The sequence below is a fragment of the Aythya fuligula genome, chromosome 3, assembly GCF_009819795.1.
Source record: "Aythya fuligula isolate bAytFul2 chromosome 3, bAytFul2.pri, whole genome shotgun sequence".
Lineage (NCBI taxonomy): Eukaryota > Metazoa > Chordata > Aves > Anseriformes > Anatidae > Aythya > Aythya fuligula.
The window spans coordinates 83,303,954-83,325,752 of NC_045561.1; the positions used below are offsets into that span (position 1 = coordinate 83,303,954).

At 38.4% G+C, this 21,799-nt stretch overlaps 1 protein-coding gene across 1 annotated transcript; it reads right to left on the bottom strand.

Moving 5' to 3' along the window:
• Window positions 1-12,144: 12,144 nt before the first annotated feature.
• MTFR2 (mitochondrial fission regulator 2) lies at window positions 12,145-20,807 on the bottom strand. The gene is made up of 7 exons (XM_032184484.1): window positions 20,745-20,807; window positions 20,384-20,488; window positions 19,999-20,117; window positions 18,206-18,423; window positions 16,825-17,125; window positions 14,575-14,761; window positions 12,145-13,038 (listed from the first exon to the last, which is right to left on the bottom strand). The coding sequence occupies exons 1-7, from the start codon at window positions 20,805-20,807 to the stop codon at window positions 12,943-12,945; spliced, it is 1,089 nt and encodes a 362-aa protein (XP_032040375.1). The 3' UTR covers window positions 12,145-12,942.
• Between the last annotated feature and the right edge of the window lie 992 nt (window positions 20,808-21,799).

Consider the following 21,799-nt stretch of genomic DNA (forward strand, 5'->3'; position numbering starts at 1 on the left):
ATTTATTTTCACTTTGGTAACGTTTTGGAGCACTCTACTACTAGACCAGAACCCTACAAGAGATATGAACAATACTGCTATGCTGCTTCTACCACAAGTCTTCACAAAACATGCAATTTAATAACAAATTCATGTTACTTCCAAACTCAAAAGAAAACCACCACAGATCCTGTGGAGAACTAGATCTGAAAGGAAAGCATTTATTTTAATGATAAAGTAGTTAATCTCCTTCAACTTTGTGGAAAAAGTGAACTGATCAGACATAAGTATGTTTAAAAATGTATATACATTTTGCTGTTTTCTTCTGGGAAAGAGTTTACTCCTTCGCTAGTCCAACTACAGTTCATTCTTTCTGGTACCTCAGTATCATTAATTTAAAGGGAGAACTTACATCATCACTCTTGAATTACTTGACAGCTTAGAGTTTTGCCTGTGGGTGTTATATTGCTCTCAGGAACATCTTATATAATAATGCAGATGTCATTTTTCAGCTGGCACAGCACATCTACAAACTTAAATTTTACTGAGATCCATCAGAGTATGGATTCTTCTTAAAGCTCTGCAAATGAGCAGAGTTGCACTTTCAGAAGTAGCACAGACTCCTCCCTCTGAAACTGAAAGTACTTTTAAAGTGTAAAAGATACAAATACCTTTAATAAAAAGCTGGTCTCTTTGTGAAATAAGCTATGATAAATACATTAGAAAATAAACATACTTCAGAGCTTCCTGCAGGAAGTAACATAAGGAACTCCTAATTCGACTGAGAAAAAGGAAAGAGAAATAACTTCTCATTTTCTGAGAGGTAACTCAGCCAAGAAAAATCTCTTAGAAAGTTCACCTAACAGATTCATATACCTGAGACCTGAGCTTTTAAATGTAATAAGTTTTGATCGTCTAGAACTCATAGGGAGTTTTGGTGTGTTTTTTTTGTTTTGTTTTGTTTTTTGGGGGGGGAGGGAGAAAACAAGGTGTTGTTTATATTTCTGTACTCTGTAGAGAATTTACTTTAAAACTACTTTTTAGGCTATAGTATAGAGAACAAGTAATGAAAAGTCATCACTTCCTATTGTAGGTGTCATGCTCACTGTTGAAATGAACTCTCACTTAAATTATTCTAGCTTTCACTTCCTGCTACTGGTTACTATTATGTTTCTCTCTGTCAGAAAAAGAGTTTTTTAGTACCTTATTTATTATTATTTCTCTTCATGCATTCACAGCCATATCATTTCAATGTAAACAGAAACAGACGTTCTGTTTCTGAAAAATACCAGGCACAAATTATAAGTTCATAGAATCATAGAATATCCTGAGTTGGAAGGGACCCTCAAGGATCATCAAGTCCAACTCTTGACACCGCACAGGTCTACCCAAAAGTTCAGACCATGTGACTAAGTGCACAGTCCAATCTCTTCTTAAATTCAGACAGGCTCGGTGCAGTGACCACTTCCCTGGGGAGCCTGTTCCAGTGTGCAACCACCCTCTCTGTGAAGAACCCCCTCCTTATGTCAAGCCTAAATTTCCCCTGCCTCAGCTTAACCCCGTTCCCGCAGGTCCTGTTACTGGTGTTAATGGAGAAACGGTCTCCTGCCTCTCGACACCCCCTTACAAGGAAGTTGTAGACTGTGATGCACAATTGTGCACAAATGTGTCTTCACACAATTTGAAGAGAACTCCTTTATCGCTTTCCATCCAGCTGTACTAGAACGTACTCTGTTTCCGAGGACCTAATTTACTACAGTATTATCATTTGCCATCACTCCCATCTTCACTATTTCTCAAAATTAAAATATTATTATTTTTTTAATTATCCACAAATTCATTACTAAAAGCATGTTAATCTAGGTTAATCTCATTAACCTAGAAGAATTCCCTATAATCCTAGCGGAAACACTTCCTTACTTGCTATTATGTGGCATTTAATCAGTTCTACATCTATTTAACATGTATTTTATGGATAATATGAATGCTATATTTTAATTAACAATACACTTTATATTACAGCTATTTTTTGTCAAACATAATTTAAAATATCTATTTCCTAACAAAGATACATTAGATTAATCCAGTAATTACCTAGACATTTCCAAAGCTGCAATAGGATCTCACCATACATATTCAATCTTTTTGCCTAGAACTAGACACATGTTAATTGACTTAAAGTTACCCATTTTACTCTACTTAAAAAGAAAATTTAGATACCACAATAGTTTTCCAAGGTTTATTCAAAACGAACATACAAGGCCAGAAGCTTCCTTCAGCCAACTTCTTTAGAAATTTCAGATTCACATTGTTTAAGCATCCACAGTTCAAGGTTTGTTTGTCTTTTTATTTCACTCCTAACTATCAAGATTTAACTTATTCCTCCATTAGAAAAGAATTACTTAAAGAAGAATTGCTTAAAAAGTGACTTTTTTTTTTTGAAGTAAATACTTTTTTTTTTCCCCTAAAATCTATGCAATTAGTGAGACTTCAATTCTTGTTTAATCATCTGATCAGCAATAACTTTCAAATTAAAGCACAAGTGACCATTACCACACGTGATGTTCATGACCCTCAACTCACATCAGATCAGCTCTTCACAATTAATTTTGCTCAGTGAAGGTCTGACCACACATCACTGGTCTTGATTGTAATGGAGATCTGTATGCTAGAGAATAAGGACTTGGTCCTATGATCACAATGCAACCTCCTTCCTCCATAGCTCTTATTATGCTAGAAGGAGGACTATGGGAAAGAAAAAGATAGCAAATTTGTACAGCTGTGTAGAAGTAGAGCAAGTTTCTATGGGTTCCCCAGGCAACTACTAGCTTAGGGTATTCTCAAGCTCAGGCTATTCTCCTAGCAACAGCTCTACTAGCTCACAAAGCACGTAGTGGGATCTCCCTAATTCTGTTTGTTTAGCTTACCAGATGTTAATATTCCTTTATTTGTGACCTCAAAATTCTAATTCAACATTGTAAGAAACATAATACTGACAAATTAAGTTATAGAGCAAACTATTTTGTAGAGATCAGTTTCACTAGCAGCCTTTTTGTTCTAACATACAAAACACAAAGTACATGTATACTCTTCACAGCTTTAAAAAGTCTATGCCATTACTGAGAAATAACTAAAGGACTGAAGACATACTAGAAGATTTGGAGAAAAAAAAAATAGACCTTTGTAGAACCACAACAAGCAAAACCTTATTATAATCTGTATAAACACAGACAGGGAATACAAGAGGAATAGAAGCAAACACAACCATTTCAAAAACATTTGAATGGTCAAAAGGGCAGATAAGGAACAGGAGCTGCTGATAATGCTCACATTTCACCTGAGTCAAATCAAAGTAAAACTTCAAACTAGATATTTTTATTATTACAAAACACACTGACTTTCAGATTACTTTCCCACTATACATGCTGGTACAGTAGCTCCTAACTTAACAAAATTAAAAACAAGAACATTGAGTTTGACCTTTATTCAGAAACACTTCCTCACAAGCAAAGAGCGTAACAAAAACAGTCTGGTTTATCAAGTCTGCCTCAGTAGATGGCAGTCAAATACGGTATACAATTCAAGCAATATAATTGCTAGAAAAAGGGTAATGGAAGAAAGACAACTAAAATACCATCTGGACAAAGTAAGTAACAAACTGTGGAATGCACATACAGAATAACAGCAATCTGAAAGACAAAGAAAAAACTCACCAGTAGTAGCACAGACAACCATCCTCAATGACAACTACTGTGGTTTTGTAACTTTTAAAGGATATTTCTACAGTTCTCACTACCTTAAAAATTAAAAAAAAAAAAAAAAAAAAAAAGGAACAAATACAGTCTGTGTACTATAAGATCACAGTGCATCAAACAATCATAAGGCAACAACACAATGTGAAGAAACTAAAACTAAGCTTACTTTGAATTTCTCTGTACTCCTTTTACCCAGCAGCTGTTGCTCAGTGGCTTGCTCTGCATTACAGCAGGTGGCTCTAATTCTGAAACACAAGGCAGAAACAGACACCTTCACTTAAATGTTGCAGCCAAGCTAAAAGCTTTATTTTATTTCTAGATTATGTTCTACAAATTCAGCAAATTATCATAAAACTAACTTCAGAAAGATGAAATCTTTCTGTTTTCAGCTTAGTCTCTTGCAGCAGACCGATGGACCATATCCCAAGTTCTTCATAGTTCAAGGTGAACTATGGTATGGTACAGGTTAGGTGTGCTTATTTAATCTGGAAACAAATGCTGTGTTAAGTTCCACTGCAGCAACTCTGATGAAATCAATAGTGATGCAGAAGCATCAGTGAAAGTTAACACTTTCTGCAAACTTACTGCAAACTTACTCTTATTTAGTCTTAAGATTGCACCTAAATTTGTTCAAATCATTATTTACACATAAAGAGCAAAGGGTGTACATACTGATAGGAGCAAAGTATAATCTTTCATCTGAAAAAAAAAATGTAATTTTTTTATGCCAGATGGTCCTTTTGATATTGAATCAGAAAGTAGCAACGTGTTTTCTCTAGTGGAATCTAAAAGTTATTCATAAAAATCCATTCAATTCAGGGGCAATTCTCATTACTTATGTACCACATCACAGACAGAAATTTTCTCCGAGTCTTTTTAACATGGGATATGAGAGGATATTTCTTCAGGAAAAGCTTTCTGCTAGAAAATCTCTTTAATTCACCATATAAAATTTTCTGTCTGTTCTAGATGCTAAACATGGAGGGAAACGAAGTAGCAAGTTTATTTTGTGCATAAGAATAAATTAGCCTGATGTTGAGTTTTTATTGATCCAAGTACAATAAATATAGTTCTTTTATACTAAATGAACTATAAGAAAAACACTAGTAAATTAGAAACATGTGCCTCTACAATCTAGTGAGAATCGCTAAAAGATACAAATATAAAGGGATTTACTGTTAGACCTATTACCAACAAAATAAAATTATTTAAATTTAAGATTTACAGCATAGATCTGGTAAGACACTGCTCTCTTGTGGTTAAGTACGTACAGTTCAGCCACGGAATATATGAAAGATTTTCATCAAATATTTTCAGAAACTTCAGAAACTTTCAGAAACTTCAAAGTTGTTTTACTCTAAGGTGTTTTTTGCTGGTAAGCGAGTTTATCATAGCCAGTTCTAACTCCACCCCTGCACGCCATGTTACTGCTGCCTAAATATGGTAATTCAGGCTCCTGCTTTTGGTTCTCTGACCCATGGAAATTAAATACTTCTATTAGTCTTAAACAAGAAGTTTGAGTATTTCTATTCCAATATCAACAAAAATGAAAGTCTGAACGCTTCTGCTCACACATGTAAATAACCTGCTCTTAGAGCCTTCTGCAGCCTTTAAGGCAAACACCCTGAACAAAAATGTAAAGAGGACTACATATATATAGCTGGAACAAATGGACTCCATTGTTTTTCTTTCAACAAACAAATCAAATCCCCATTGCAGAAGGAACAATCCTGCTGACAGGATTATTGGGAAAAATAATGAATATAAGAAGAATGGTCTTTTGATTATTATAAGTAGTTGTTAGAACTAATTCTCTAAATAAATAATGCTCTGGAAACTAACGTCTAGCACAATCAAGAATGTCTCTCAGCTGAGTAGCTAGATAATAGCTAAAACAAAGCTGTGATATTGCAAGTCAAACAACTACTCCAAACTCCAACTGCAAAACATTAACATTTGAATTTAAAGAAAAAGCTCTCTTAAACAACACAGGTTTTAGAAACCTCATTTATGCTAGGATGGCAAGTTCAAATTTTAGGTGTTTCCATGTACGTTTGAATGAATTAGGATTCATATTCACAATTAAGTGCCCAAATTTCCCAAATAGGTTCATCAAGTCTTCTGAGTTAGAAACTATTCTTGACAAATTAAGTTATCTGGTTTTCAGTCAATTATTTTCTAGTTCTGTTAAACATAGGTCAAATGATTTTATTTATTTGTAACTGAATTAAGGATACATTGGTTAGTATCAGTTATCTTATACTAATATATAGAAGATAAATGCTCTTCTATCTTTATATGTTGTGTGTTATATATAATAAATAGTTATTTTATAAACACATGCCCACAGATGAACAGACAAAACAGTCCTTTGCCAAATAATTATAGATACAAAAAATTCATTATAAAATGGATGATAAATAGAAATTATTTTTTTCAGTGACTGGTATTAAAGGGAGAAAATATTTCTGAAGCACAATCATTTGAAAATAAGCTGGGCAAATAATACTAAAAAGGATAAAATATTTCCGAAATGGATACAGCTGTCTTCTTTAGCCTTTACCCACAACATAATTTTATATATTTTTGAAACTATTTCAGCAGTTAGACAGCGGGCTTGTAAACAAAATGGTCTAAGCTGTACGTATGGAGCATGATATACATGGATATAAACCACTGAAACATTTACAAACACCAAGAGATGAAAAGGCTTTTCAAGAACCCTTCCAGACTGCGCCTTACACATCACATAGAACTAAGGGAGCGAGTTCAGAGGGCTAAAAAAAGATTAGAGTGGAGCATCTGTCGTACAAAGACAGGCTGAGAGTACTGGGCCTGTTTAGCCTGGAAAAGAGAAGATGGAGGAGAGATTGCATTAGTGTATATAAATATCTGAAGGAAGGGTGTGAAGAGGATGAAGTGCCAGCCCAGGAGCCGTACCACAGGGTGCAGTCCTTCAGAAACACACTGCTCCAGCATGGGCTGCTCTCCACAGAGCAGCACAGGAAGCTTCTCAGACGAAAGGAGCTTCATCTGGGGTAAAAATCAGGCATGTTTTATAACTTTTATACATCTTACCCATAAAAAGGCATAGGACAAGGGGGAATGGTCTTAAACCAGAAGAGGATAGACTAGGCATTAGGAAGAAATTCTTCGCTGTAGAAGGGTGGTGAGGCACAGGTTGCCCAGAGAAGCTGTGGATGCCCCATCCCTGGAGGTGTTCAAGGCCAGGCTGGATGGGGCCTTGGCCAAGCTGATCTGGTGGGTGACATCCCTGCCTATGGCAGGGCGGGGTTGGAGTTAGATGATCCTTAAGGTCCCTTCCAACCCGAGCTGATCTTGGAGGCCAGTGTCCCCCAGGGGTCAGTACTGGGTCCAGTCTTGTTCAACTTATTCATCAGTGATCTGGATGATGGAAAGGATGTGCACCTTCAGCAAGTTTGCTGACAACATAAAGCTCGGAAGAGTGGATAATACTCCAGAGGGCTGTGCTGCCATTCAGAGGGACCTCGACAGGCTGGAAAGTTGGGCGGAGGGGAACCTCATCAGGTTCAACAAGGGCAAGTGAAGGGTCCTGCACTGAGGGAGGAATAACCCCAAGCACCAGTACAGGCTGGGGGCTGACCTGATGTGGGGTTAATTGTGGACATCAGGCTGACCATGGGCCAGCAACGTGCTCTTGTGGACAGGAAAGCCAACAGTATCCTGGGCTACATTCAGAAGAGTGTTGCCAAAAGGTCAAGGGAGGTGATCCTCCCCCTCTACTCAGCCCTGGTGAGGCCGCACCTGGAGTATGTCCAGTTCTGGGCTCCCCAGTACAAGAGGGACATGGAACTACTGGAGCGAGTCCAGAGGAGGGCTACTAAGATGATGAGAGGACTGGAGCACCTGTTGTACGAGGACAGGCCTGTTTCCAGGCCTGTTTAGCCTGAAAAAAGAGAAAACTGAGGAGAGACCTCATTAATGTATATAGATATCTGAGGGTGGAGCCAGTCTCTTTTCAGTTGTGCCCAGGAACAGGACAACAGGAAACGGGCACAGACTGAAGCACAGGAAGTTCCAGCTGAATACAAGAGGGCACTTCTTTACTGTGAGGGTGACAGAGCACTGGCACAGGCTGCCCAGAGAGGCTGTGGAGCCTCCTTCTCTGGAGATATTCAAAACCCTCCTGGATGCCATCCTGCAAAATGTACTCTAGGTGATCCTGCTCACCATTATTGGACGAGGTGATCTTCAGATCTTCCAACCTCAACCATTCTGTGTTTCTTTGACGTGTCAGTCAAACTGCAAGAAACAAAACCAGAATTGTTTATATAAACAGGTAAATGTAACAAGACATAGCGCATGTCTTTCTTCTTTTTATAACTTGAGTTTTTCAATCCCACAACATGTCCATTATTTTTGATAACTTTTTTAGATTCTTCATTTTCTTACAAAATCTCTTCTATGCTTACTTTCTGATACTTGTCCATTTTTATTATGCAATTTACAGTAGCTTCAGCTTCATACTTCAACAACATTTGAAAAATGAAAGTTTCTCTCTATATACATTGGTGATTTACAGCAGGTATCCTATTCCTTCTAGTTAAGCTGCATACTTCCAACACAAATCTTTGAAATTAAATTGGATAATTTTAAGTACAGTGAGGGTCTCTGAGGGAAGCTCATATATTTATCACTATGAAATTTACCTATTTCCAGTTTCTCAGAGGCAGAACTATTTTTGTTAATTAAAGCCAGCATACTTGCTGATGAAACTGATGGTTTCAGTGTGCCTTTTTTATAATAGATGCTCTCTTCTTACTTTTAACATGTTTCTTTTATCCCCTGAGCATTAATATTCTCTTTTAATAATCCATATAGTTTAGAAACAGTAAATCTTGAAGGAGACAGTGTCCAAGGTAGGCAGTCTGACTGTGTTAACCCAGGAAGAAACATTGAGACAAGAGGTTGGTCAGTTATCTGAATGGGATATAACTAGAAAATGTATATTCTACAAAACACGTGCCGTTGCATGCAAGCAGTAGTGTAACAAAGGAAAAAAATTTAGTACCTTTGTTGCAGAAACATGACAATGACTTCATTTCTAAATTATACTAAATTATGTAAGTACAGCAAAAATATAGCTGAATAAGAAGCACACACCCACCTTGTGTAGATTTTATCCATGAAAAAAAGATTTTCAAAAGTTTTTGAAAAAGAAACAAAAGTTTGAGCTTTAAAATAGAACTGAGAAAGGATAGTGTGTTCCTTTAAAATACCTCCAAAAATATGAATCAGTTCAGTAGTTTGGAACTCAAACAGAATCACAAAATCAATTAGTGTCCTTTTAGTCCTATAAACCTTTTAACTATCATTTAGCCTCTACAAAGTCAATTATGAAAAGTTCACTTTAAAGGTAGTTTGAAAGAATTTGGTAATTAATGCCTAGACTTACACTTCAAAAGTTTCAAGAAGCATTTTCTGTATCTGGCAAAAATTTTCCTAAACAAGATAAAAGGGAAAAGAATGAGCTGTGGGCTGACACATGAAGAAAAATTTATGAAATGTCAGGCATATAAAGAATATAAAGCAGGATAAATAATACATGTATGTGAAAACCTGCTTGGTTTTACAGTCTGGAACCCTGTCAGTTTCCAAATTCTAGAGGTTTGTCATTAAAACTTTAAGAGAACCATCAAGCCTTCAAGCCTAAATCAAATCCCTAAAGGAACTGTTGTTCATATCAGTTCTTTTCAAAAACCTTAGCACAATTGTCAAGATGTTTCAGCTGATGCTAGCTGACCTTGTGTATTGAGTAACTTACTCTAACTGTGATTCTATAATAAGTTATTATTAAATTATGTTGAAGAACATTTTTTATATTTTATAACAAATCTTATATTTACAACATAAATTGATTTATTATAAAGTCTCAATGCCTAAATGAACAGATAAAAAATAAAGTTATTATTTATTAATACTCATTAAACTATACATTAGACTGTACATAGCAATACACTCTCAATGCCAAACTGTTCAGCATCATGAATACTAATGCCTGAGAAAGAAAAAAATAATAATTACTAATAGTAAGGACAATACTGTTCAGGAAAACAACAGTATTTTCTCACTTAGAGTTGTAATAATAAGGTCTTGCATCTTAAAACAACTCTTTAGCCACAAGTTGCTGAATCAAATCATGCCAATGACTGAGGATAATCTGAATCTCAAATTCTCACTCGTTTCTCTCATCCCAGTGGGGTTATAATGCCTATTTTGGCCACTAGCACTGTTACTAACCAGTTATTTGCCTGCAGGGCTTACCCCAAGAGTTCAGATGAGGAAGGCAAAGTCTAACCTTTTTAACAAGATACCTTTGTCAATTAGGTTTTTGCAAGAGCCCCGTATATAATTATTTTAGTAGGACTAAAGAACAATGTAATCAGTTCCTGAAAAGAGGAGTAGACTGAGGGCAGCAGATACTGTTGCATATTCTCAGCTGTGCTTTTCCCCCATACTCTGTAGCTAAAAAGGCAGACATAACAAGTTACATTTAAGTTGTTCGTCACAGGTAATAAGTATCAAGACAGGTCTTCTATTTTATGGGAATTTGTCAGCAAAAGTGATATTCTTACAGTTCAGGTAATTTAATTCTATTTGTGAGTCTCCTCACCCAACTCCTGTATTGCCAGGAGTTGTATTGCCATTGAGCAGTTCATCCAGGGACCACGTGTAGACAAGTTTATTTGTAGGTAAGCAGGGCACAGATAACTTTAGACAACATCAAGTTGCTTCCAAGCTGCTGATACGGATGTTCTGGTCAAAAAAAAATAAGATGATAAATAAGATGATTAATTCTGAAAGAGAAAAAAATCTCCACTGCAAGGGGTGCTTACATTTTCATTACTGAACATCACTGTAAATTTTGCAACTTCTTGGTATTGAAAACTGTTAGATGTTGGCAGATATCTCTCCCAAATTTCTCGATGTATGCCAGGGTTCATCGCCTCATCAAATTTACAGCTAGAACTATTTAAAACAAAGAATCTGTTCTCTTAACATACGTAGGCAGTACATAGCTGGGGAACAAAAAATCCAACACAGGGCCATGACTTTCCCCCACAGCTCTAAGGAAGCATATCAGCTATACGGACTACTTTGTAGTAGCACAACTCACTTTGACACAAAAATCAGAGATACTACTCAATAACCTGGAGGGCCAAACAGCTCATTAAAATTTCTAGATGCTTCTGAAGTCTAGCACTAGGTACTTGGCTTAAGTGACATCAAGAGAAATTGTGGAGAGAATTCCTTTCTAAAGTTCTGGGAATCCACTTTCAAATCCAAAATCCCTGCTGTGAACTGCAGTCTGGAGAGAACAGAAGATATACACACAGAGTCCGAAATAATAGTTCTTCCCAAAGAAAAGAAACTACTGATCACATAAAGCAATTGACACAGAAAAGACTACACTGTCCAGAGCTTTCCAGATTTACAAAGTCTCTCAGCAGGAATTCCACCTTAGCATTTGTCAGTCTCAAGAGAATGGTCACAAATGCAGGGAGCCCCTGGCTCTACAGAGGCTGGCATAGCAGAAGAGGGAGCTTGCTCCACCTCTTCACACTTCATATGCTGAAAAAAAAGGGAGCTCTTTCACAAGCTTTACTCTCAACAGGACCCCCTTGCCCTCATATCCTTTTTTGCAGGTGCCCACGGACTTCCTTCACAGTTGTTCCCTGCTGCCCTAGTATTTCAGAGACCAGAGCGGCAGACAAAAGACAACTGAGAGCTTTGATAGAAGAGGTTAAGATCACTAAGCAGAGGGCCAAGCTGGCTATTCTGTGAGGATTTCACAGCAGTTCTGAGGCTTAGGTAGAGAATGTAGAAAATGTGTATTTTAAAAGCAGAGAGAAAGGTAAGGTCAGGCTGTTATGGAGTGCGAAAGAAATGAGAGAACGTAATAAAGTATAAAAATCACTAAATTCAAGAAAAAACATCTAGGACACATGATTTAAGAAATGAAGTATTTGTTGTGGTTAAGCACCCAGCCTCACAGCTGAAAACAGGACAACAGTTAAATCACGAGCTCCAATTTTAGTCAAAAGGTAACTTCTGGAATTAAAACAAAAGTATGGGATTTGAACAGTTGCCTCTAGTAATTGTACAAATAAGACTTGGCAGTAACAGGGAATCCAGATGTCTATTCTGTGTAAGGGGGTAGGGATATAGAAGATACACGGTACATACAAGGGACACAATCCACAGTTCAATTGATAACGGATCATTAGACAAAAGAATAAGTGAAGGCAGCTATTGTAAGCAGTGGATCACAACAAATTTGTAAATAAGAGATTCCAAGTCTTCTAACAGGAAAAAAGTAAGCTCTTTATTTTATCTAAAATAAAGTAGTCTTCTAATATGGTCAGCTCTTAAGATACGAGACTCCACAACACAAAACGTCACTATCACACACATCTGTGATACAAAGGAAATTTTATTTTATAAACTCTGTGAACGAAACAGACTTTATACAGAAAAGCCAGAGAGATGATACAATTAATGTTCATTTACATGTGGAATTTAGACTATGTGCTAACAGATGTCTCTACAAGGTCTTTTTTTGTCTCAAAAGAAAAACTCCTCCACACGATAAGCATTTAATAGACAGCGTGTAGCATACTTACAGCAAGACAAAATTTCACAAACATGAAAGTTTCTCTACTGACTCAAGACAAATTAGAACACTGCTTGCACATGAAATAAGGAGTCGCATTAGCAGACTGCAAAGAAAACTGAGGAAACTTTATCACAGTATTAGCTACCATTACTTATATACAGTCAGCTATACACAATACAGTCCAGAAGTTTATACATCTTCAGTATTTACAGTGAAGTACAGAGACAGTGCTCACCTAAGCTGCCACACAAATAATTACTTTTCTTTCACGAACATTTCTTTCCTGTATTTCTCAGTTTCCCAGGTTTCAGACACAGTGCTCCACAGTAACAAAACCCTTTTTTTGGCTGTGTGCTTCTCACAAAGCATCACATTCATGAGTTTGGCTGCTGGGAAACTAAAGAGAAGGAAGAGGCAGTTTTACAAGCCCTACAACCCAAACATTAACAGCATAAGACAGATACATTCTATAACATATTACAGCAGTTTCACAGAGTGGGCCTGCCACTTACACACACACTACGAAGTTTCCTCAGCAATCTCCATCAGTTAAATATGAGCTCTCACTTTCCACGTTGATACTTTAACTTCATCAGTTCTCACGAGGCTAGAATTTGCACTTGATTTCAGGCTGCAACGTCCAACCTGGCCAGGAGGGATGGAATTAGATAAAATTATATCCAAGACAACTGAATGAGAAGCTGTTTACGATAAAGGCAGTTTGGGAGAATTTATGCACTTCACTTAATCTAGGAAGAATAACATAAACACAATAAATTGCTTTACATTAGTTTTTCTTCAGAACACTCAAGGATAAACAATTAAAATAAGCATGATCTTGCAATCAAGCCCCTGTTTCAACCAGAAAAGCCCATCTTCCTTCATCTGCTCCTGAACGTGCTGGCCTTAATCAGTCCCTCTTCCAGACTATAATTTAACTTAGAACTTGGAACAAAAGAAGATTCATAAACACGCCCTTCCAGGATCTAACTTCAATCTTCATATCTAGAATCAGGTAAGTTTGCTACACAATGCAATGGTCTGTTGCATCCAAAACACAAACCTGGCTGTTTTGTTTCCTTGCTTTTTACAAGTTTCAGACTTTTCCTTAAAAAAAAATTAAAAAAATTAAAAATCACAGAGAAATTTATATAGGCTGTACAAGAAAGGATGATTCATTACAGTGCATAAGATAAAAGCTACATTTCCTTGCAAAAATCTTTGTGCCAGCCTAAGGTTTTCAAAGAATCGTTATAGCAGGAAAAAGAAACACACATCTTAGTTTTCTTTAAATTTTCAGTCATGCAACTAGCCATGAGTATAGCTGCAGCCTTCAGCCTTCAAAGAATGTCTGGATTTCCACCACATGCTTTCCAATACTATTTTTCTCCATTAGGCTAAAACAAACAAAAAAAACGAACAAACCACAGTGCCAAATAAGATTCTGTATCTCGCTCATTTCACAGATGAAAAGATGTAATTGCTAAGCAGAGAGAGATGCTTTAAATTACTTCCACCTATTTCTGTCTGTCTCATCTAAGCAGCTCTGGGGTTTACAAATGCCTCTAGTGAATAACCACCAGTACCTGCTGGACTGCAGAAGTTAAAGTAGCTTGCGGACTGCTCTACAGAAACCAGCATCTTGTTCATAGCAAAGAACTGGATTTTCCAGGGGCACTGCAACAATGTTCAGAATAAAAGATGCAGAGCATGTGGAAATGATGCTTGCACAAGAGGGAAGATACTAAACCCAACGCTTTAAATTTGTTTTCTGAACACTCAGCACATGCTAGGCAGACCTCTGCTACCTTCCTGGCATCTTGATTTGTAAAATTAGTTAAGAAATTAATAGTCAGTATTACTAACTGCACATACAGTTTCTACATGCAAATGCCTGTTAGTTACTATTGAGCCAATGTCCACAGTTTAACCAACAATGAGCTGAGTTTTTAGAGTCAGTCACTTTTTTCCTTTTGGTGTATCTAGAAAAGCATTTCCCAGCTGAAATCCATTCATAATAAGTTGTTGGGATTCTCTGCCTTGATTACACTTGAAAGAAACAACTAAGCTGATGGCTTAAAATCATTGTAGAAAAGTTGTCGACTCCAAAACCTTGCTACTATCCATGAAAACTGCAGTCATTTCAAGAATATAAAAACACATTATTATATAAAAACATACCAGTGGGATCTCTGGACTAGAAAACGGGGAGCTATCAAAGGATCTATTTTCTTTGTCCAGTGAATCATCATTGTCTTCAAATTTATGTGCAAATTTTTGTTTTAGTGCATGAGTCAGTATAGCAACTGGATCCCAATCTGAACTTAGCCTTTTTTTGGGTTTAGAAAGAGGAGTGCCTCCAGGCGACCTACAAAGAAAGAAAATTTATTATCTTCCACCCTTAATCTTGTGCTTAGCGATCTAAAGTCCAATAAGACAACTTTTGTATACATCTTCATCCTATAAACCCTTGATTGCACAAATAATGCTGCTTTTGTTGTTTTAAAGCAATTAACCAGACAGGACTAATAACAGTACACCTAACAACTTGTCAGCCAGATTCTTAGTTCAAAAATAAAACTTGATGCTGTTCCTTAAAGAAAAGCGTGTAATAAATCAACAGAAAGTGCTAAAGTAATGCAAAAGAAAAAAAAAAGTAGAGTTTGCATAGCAGGTTTCATTCATAAGCTATATTAAGGCATATTAGTTGGAGATTCCTACTAACATAATTCATAACCTTTTACAACATAATTTGACTTAAATTTCATTAATTTTCAGTTCAGAACAGTATGCCTTTCTGTGGTCTTAGAAGAAAGAAAAAGAATTACAAAATTTCTCAGAGTAATTACGTTTAAAAATGATAATGACAGGACAAGAGGGAATGTTTTTAAACTAAAAGAGGGAAGATTTACATTAGAGGTTAGAAGGAAATTCTTCACTCAGAGAGTGGTGAGGCACTGGCCCAGGTTGCCCAGAAAGGTTGTAGATGCCCCATCCCTGCAGGTGTTCAAGACCTGGTTAGACTCAAGACTGAGCAACCTGATCTACTGGGTGGCATCCCTGCCCATGGCAGGGGGGTTGGAACTCCAGGATCTTTGAGGTCCCTTCCAACCCAAGACATTCCATGATTCTATTTTAATTTATAAAAAAGCGTTCTCAACAAAATCAAGACAGCAAAACCGACAAAATCAAAACAGCATCTAGCACCCCAAAGCCTAACATAAAGATAGAAATTAGTGACTAATCCAAGAAAATAATCATAAAAAACATCCTAAGCACTGACATATTTGAAACAAATCTAGATATATGCACACTTGTGCTAGCAGAAAGTGTGATTTCCAGACCAAAGAGTTGAGCTTACTGCTGTCATTGTGCATTAGCAGCAAGTCTGGCAGTGAAGTTCTACCTTCAGTATTTGGGTAGATGTCTAAATCCTGGAGCATTTCAGATGCACACCTATCATTTCAAACTCAACTTGCCCCTGCTAACATGATGGCGGTTAAAACTGTCATTACAAATGTTTCACTCTCTTCTTTCACCATACATGGAAGGAAACATCAAGAAATAGTTTTTCCTTAGTGCAGTTTGTATTTGCTTTATTTACTGTATAAATATATCATCAAAAGCATGAAGGTATGCTCCAGGATTGCATATAGATAATTTGTCCAAGACTTGTGCTAAGTATTTTCAGGGATAAAACTCACACTTAAGAAAGTACTGAAATAAGAGTGCAATCATTTTTGGTGACATTCTTCCCACATTAAGAGCTCCTATTATTCAGTAGAGATTCGATTGTTCTTGCATGCTTTTCCAGCTCCACAAGTTCAGAAAAGACATCTGACAACTTCTATCACATCTAGTATAGCAGACCAACACTGACACAAAGAGGTATTACAGTCTTTACTAAAGCATTTTTGTAAGGTCAACTGCTCTTAAAATCAAAATGGCATACCATGAAAAATATCACAATCCAATTTAAATTCAGGAAACGCTTTCAGTAAGATACAGCACATATTTGCTTTAACAGTTTGAATGTAGTACCAGAATATTCTGGACACATTAAGACACTTTTTCAGTCCTTTCACAGTGAATGAGAAAAAGGTATTTGTTCAGATCAGTTTCCTGTGACAGACCCACTCTCAACAAAAAAAAGGGACACAAAAGTCACACACACACACAGATGCAAACAACCTGAGATTCGTATACTAGTGCAGCAGAGAAGTTTTAAATGCTATATTCAGCATTTTTCAAATGCATCTAAAAGCCATGTCACATTCCAAGCCGTGAACGTAAACGCTGCCAACTTCAGTCTGTCAGCAGTAGCTGCGTGTTAAATGATTTGTTTCATCGTGGTGTTCTCTGCTTATACGTAAACGCTGTAACGGTTACATGGCCTTAGATAGCTCAGACACGCATTGAATTCCAACCTACCTCTCAGTAGCACGCAACTGAACTTTGTTTAGGTCTTTCAAAACATCCATCATACTAGGAACGTTCTTTGTCCTCTGGTGATCAGCAGCATCAGCTGCAGTCAAAGCACTGTTTCTTGCAGCACGGCGTTGTTTGATGAGTTCAATCGCTGAGTTACTAGCATCAACAGCAGATGGTGCACCAGAAGGGAGCGGAGGCGGCGAGGGAATTACAAAGTGATTGTGAGAGACGGACAATGGCGTAGAAGTCATGGCTGGCACTGGGTAAGACCCATCTGGAATGCTGAATGTTTTAAAGGCTTCTGGATGCAGTCAAAAGAAAAATAGGGATTTTATTCTCAATAGTCTGTAGTACCTTAGCAATTAATAATACTAAGCAACATCTTGTATGACTCTGTTTTAAGTCAAGATAAGACGGCCCTCTAAAAGCACTTCCTTACACACCACACATAACATCACAGAAGAAAATAATTACATTTAAAACTAAAACCAATTTTAGACAGACTCAGAACACATGAAATAATGGATTTGAGGTGGTCTGGGCTGCTCTGATGTGTCTTTGATCCATGCACTAGGTAAATCAGAAACCTGCAACAGAAAGCAGCCTGCAACTACACATAGATCATTCTCAATGGTCTGAAGGTTAGAATAACCCAGATGAAGCAACAGCAAAGAAAACCACAGAGCACATAAAACAGACTACAAAATGCATAGAGTGCAATGGAGAAGAGACAAAAAGTGACAACAGAACAACAAGTCGAAGCACAGAGAGAGGCCCCTGAACCGTCTCGTATCAGTTCAAATGTTTCAACAACCACATTGGGGTTAGCGTACAAGACAACTGTGACCTCAAAACTTAAGGAAAAAAAAAATCACAAGATTGAAGTTCATATTGGAGACTAACTACCTTCGGTACTCCAGTGATGGTTACACATTAGACTATTTGTAGCATTCCTTTCTCTTAAATCTTGAGCTTCAATTCCATATATTTTTATTCAGTATTTTGATAACTTGTCAGAAATGGTACATAAGTCTAAGGTTATATATATATATTTTTAAACAAAACCAGTAATTGGTGGTTTATTAATAGTGTTGTTACTAAGTTCCTTCACAAACATGGAAAAGAATATGAAGATCACTTAGGATCAACTGCATTCAAAATCAGAAAGTTGGCATTAAAAAAAAAAAAAAAAAGTGAAAGCAAAGGCGGGAAACAAAGGGCACAAATGGTGAAAAAAATACATTCAGTAAATTTTGTTGGTATAACTTCAGGTGAAGAAGTTACAGATGTTCTATATCAGTATCAGAGATGTGGTTAGATGTGAACAAGACCTCTGATGCAGTAAAGGAAAATAGGTTTACTTCAAACCAGAAAGGCTTACGCGATGGAATGTTTCCCAGGGTATGTGCTGCAACAATAGTGGCAATCTGAGCACGAAGAAAAGTCAGCTCATCTTCAAGCGCAGAAATTTTCTGAAGTGCTGCTCGATCAACAAGACTGTCTTTCTGTATACTGTTTTTTGGAACACTTGGTATAGAATCTGTAGATGGATGTAAGTCATGATAAGCTGTACTTTTTTCTTTTCTCCATAATTCAGTCCTAGAAAGAAACAGAAAACACAGTTTAAAAGGTTCAGCCAGCAAAAGAAATCTCAAGGTTTCTTCAGGGCCTGTCCAAGCAAGTTATCAACGTTCAGCAAGACATAAAATTCGCAAACTATTTAAGAAAACAATTTGCTATTCATAACGTTAAGAAAATGTTTTAAGTCTTCTTCAGTTCAAGTAAGATAAAAAATCCTGAACAGTCATAATCAAAATAGATAACTTACTCAGGGATAAATTAGACATTGCAAGGTCATGGTACAGGATTGAGCTGTTACTATTCAATTTGACTGGGGTGCCTTTCCCTCCTCTCTACATGAAACAGTAAGTATAAAAGGCAGGAAAGAGTCAGATAACAATGATCTCTTAACTAGACTTCACACATTCTAGTCATTTATCAAACTCTGCAAGTGACAAAGAAGTTGCAATCTTTCAGAAAACACATTGGAGAATAATCATGAATTTTAATACTGACAGAGTAAGAACCTTATCTTTCAATACAGAATGAGTGTAAACTCAAACTATCAGAATGAGACTGTGAAAGGAAGAAATTAAGTTCACTTTATTTGTTCCAAATCCACAAATCCACTAAGCTTTGACTGAAACAAAAGTAGACCTTTTTTTTTTTTTTTTTTTGCTACACTCATCCTTTTACTTCAAACCACACCTGCAACAGTTTTCTGATTTGCAAAAAAAAAAAAAAAAAAGAAAAAAAATCTCACTGGCTCAGAAGGAAGAGATACAGATTACAACACTTGTCCTTGAAAAACATCCCACTGAGTCAGAAGAGGAGGAGGAAGAAGAAAAAATGGAAACAACAGAAAACTGAAGATCCATGGATCTTTGAGTTAGACTTGCTATAAGCAGCACCAAGCAGGATAAAACAGGCCAGAGTTCCTTTTAACAATACACTTATGTTTTTAAGATTTTGCAGCTGCTACAAAAGACTTAGGTAATTTGACAGTAACAGCTGAGGAGTCCTGAAATGAAACACAACCATATCACAAGTTCTCTAACAAATTCAGATGACGCACTTTTTATTAATGTCTTGTAATTTCATTACCAGCGAGCAGTACACAACGATCATGGACAAACACACACCAGTATGAAGTACAATTACATTATCCAACATAGACACAAACACAAAAGTATCCAAATCTTAATCTTGCTTTTAGCTCTCCAACTCATCCTCTAACTTTGAACATATCCTGTAGAAGAACAGTAAAACTACTTTCTATTTTTTCCCTAGAGGAATGGAAAGGGGCAGAGGAGAAGACTTCTATACCTCTATAAGACTTCTATATACGACATGCATGCAAAGTTAAACACGAGTTAAAATACCAGTAACGCATCTGACACGCTATCGGGAAGAGGAAAGGCAATACCCAGCATCAGAAATCTTTCAGGTGAGAATATTCTGCGCTATAAGAACTTCCAGGTGAGCAGGAACTCCCTAAAAACAAAGTTTGCAGGGCTGGTTTAACTAGAGCCTTGAAAAGGCTGAAGGAGGGGAAAAGCACTGATGACACAAGTTACTGCTATTACCCCTTTCTGCGCACGTACTTGTACTTACCTGAATCTAGCAAATACTTGCCCCTCATCATGTGCCACCCACAAGACATCAGCAAGCGATGGAGCTACGGGAGCTGTGCTTCGCTCATCATAATCTGGAGGACACGGGTCTTGAACAAGCTAAGAACAAATAAGCAAATACACACGCGTGTAGAGAAACTGGATTTAGTATGCATTAAAATCTTGCCTTCGCAAAAAAGTTGTAAAGTGCTGTGAGGAAGCTGAAAATAGCGAGCATCAGGTAAGCAAAACATTAGTTATTTTTGCTAAAAATTAAAAAAAAAAAAAAAAGAGAGAGAGAAAAAGCACAGGAAAGCTGTCACTATGTTAAGGAGCTGGGAAATGTAAATCCACGTGAAGGGTACGTATAGCAGTAAATCACTTACTTGGAAATAAGGCCTGGGGTAGGGCTCTAGGGAAAGCATCGTGCCAAGCCTCCGGACCACGCTCCGCGTGGGGCCGTACTCCTTCTTTCGCCACACCGCTGCGATCTGGGAACCAGAGCAGCCGTTAACCCCGGGAGCGCAGCCGAGCCCCCGGGCTTCTGCGAGAAACGCTGCCGGATAACTTCGAGCTACGTGCGCCGGAGCGTGAGGCAGCCTCCCGCTCCCCTCCCCCGGCTGAGGGGCCCCGACGCACCTTGAGGCGGACAGAGCGCGGGGCGGGCGCGGCGGCCGTTAACGGCTGCCCGGAGCCGTTAGGCGCCCCCCCCCTTCTCCTTCTCCTTCCCCTCCCCCCGCCCCTCACCTGCCCCGGCGGCCAGCCCAGGTGCGCCAGCAGCCGCCGCAGGAGCTGCAGCAGCAGCGCCATGGCCGCGCGCCCGCCGGCACCCGCTCTGCGCTGGGGGGGGTGGGGGGAGAGCGCAGCCAATCGGCGCGCGGGGGCGGGGCGAGGAGGGGAGCGCGCCAGGGCGCAGCCAATCGGTGCGCGGGGGCGGGCCGCGCGCGCGGGGGGCCTCGGGAGGGAGGCGCGTTTGAATGCCGCCCTGAGGGGAGCGCGCGGAGGGAGCGGTTGAGGCTGAAGGGGCGCTGAGGGGAGGGGAGGGCTGGGGGCAGCGCCCCGCCGCCCTCAGGGCACCAACTGGATTGAAGTGTCACGCCTCAAGCAGTCAGGCTGTATTAAAGCACAAACACTGGTTGATTCCTTTTAACCTCGCCGAGATTGCTGCTGTGTTCCTGGAGATCTACCTTAATGAGGCTTCTAAATAAATAGTACTGATGATAAAAGCTGCAGTAACAGCACAAAACTTCCAGAGGATGATGAGGGTTTGAGAAAATGATGGACTTCTTACTTAGTACTAAAAATAAATCAGTACTACAATACTGTTCTTCAGAAAATATACTTACCCAACTGCTCCAACACTTCCTTATCCGAGAAGGAAAAACGTCAACATGGAAAGATACAAGGAACCAAAAGCACTTCACCTCAAAGCTGGTTAAAGGCAGGCACCTCAAACATAAACCAAAATGCCTCCCTCCCGTAGTGCAGTTAACTGCGTCAGCACCAGCAACACACAGCTTTGGAACTGCAGGTTCCAGCTGGGAACTTGAACTTGCCAACTCGAAGCATTTCTGTGCAACTCCAGAGTACGGATGGGACCTGCAGGATCCGCTCACTAGAGGGCTTAGTGGAAGCACTGCTTTAAGAAATGAGAAGTGGCACTGAGCTTAAGACTTGATGCTGCAGCCTGTACTTCTGGAGCGAATTCAAAACTATGTAATGACAACTCTTCTGCATGCTCAGTAAGTGCCAGCACAGCAGCTAAAGCAGGAAAGCTTTAATCAAATGCAGGTCTAGACCAG

Coding starts and splice junctions, on each gene's coding strand:
- MTFR2 (XM_032184484.1), bottom strand. CDS start 20,807: ATGGCGCTGCTGCTGCAGCTCCTGCGGCGGCTGCTGGCGCACCTGGGC. Junction 20,118..20,383: donor ACCCCAGGCCTTATTTCCAA/GTAAGTGATTTA, acceptor ATTTGTTCTTAG/CTTGTTCAAGACCCGTGTCC. Junction 13,039..14,574: donor CTAGTCCAGAGATCCCACTG/GTATGTTTTTAT, acceptor CCTCCTGGCCAG/GTTGGACGTTGCAGCCTGAA.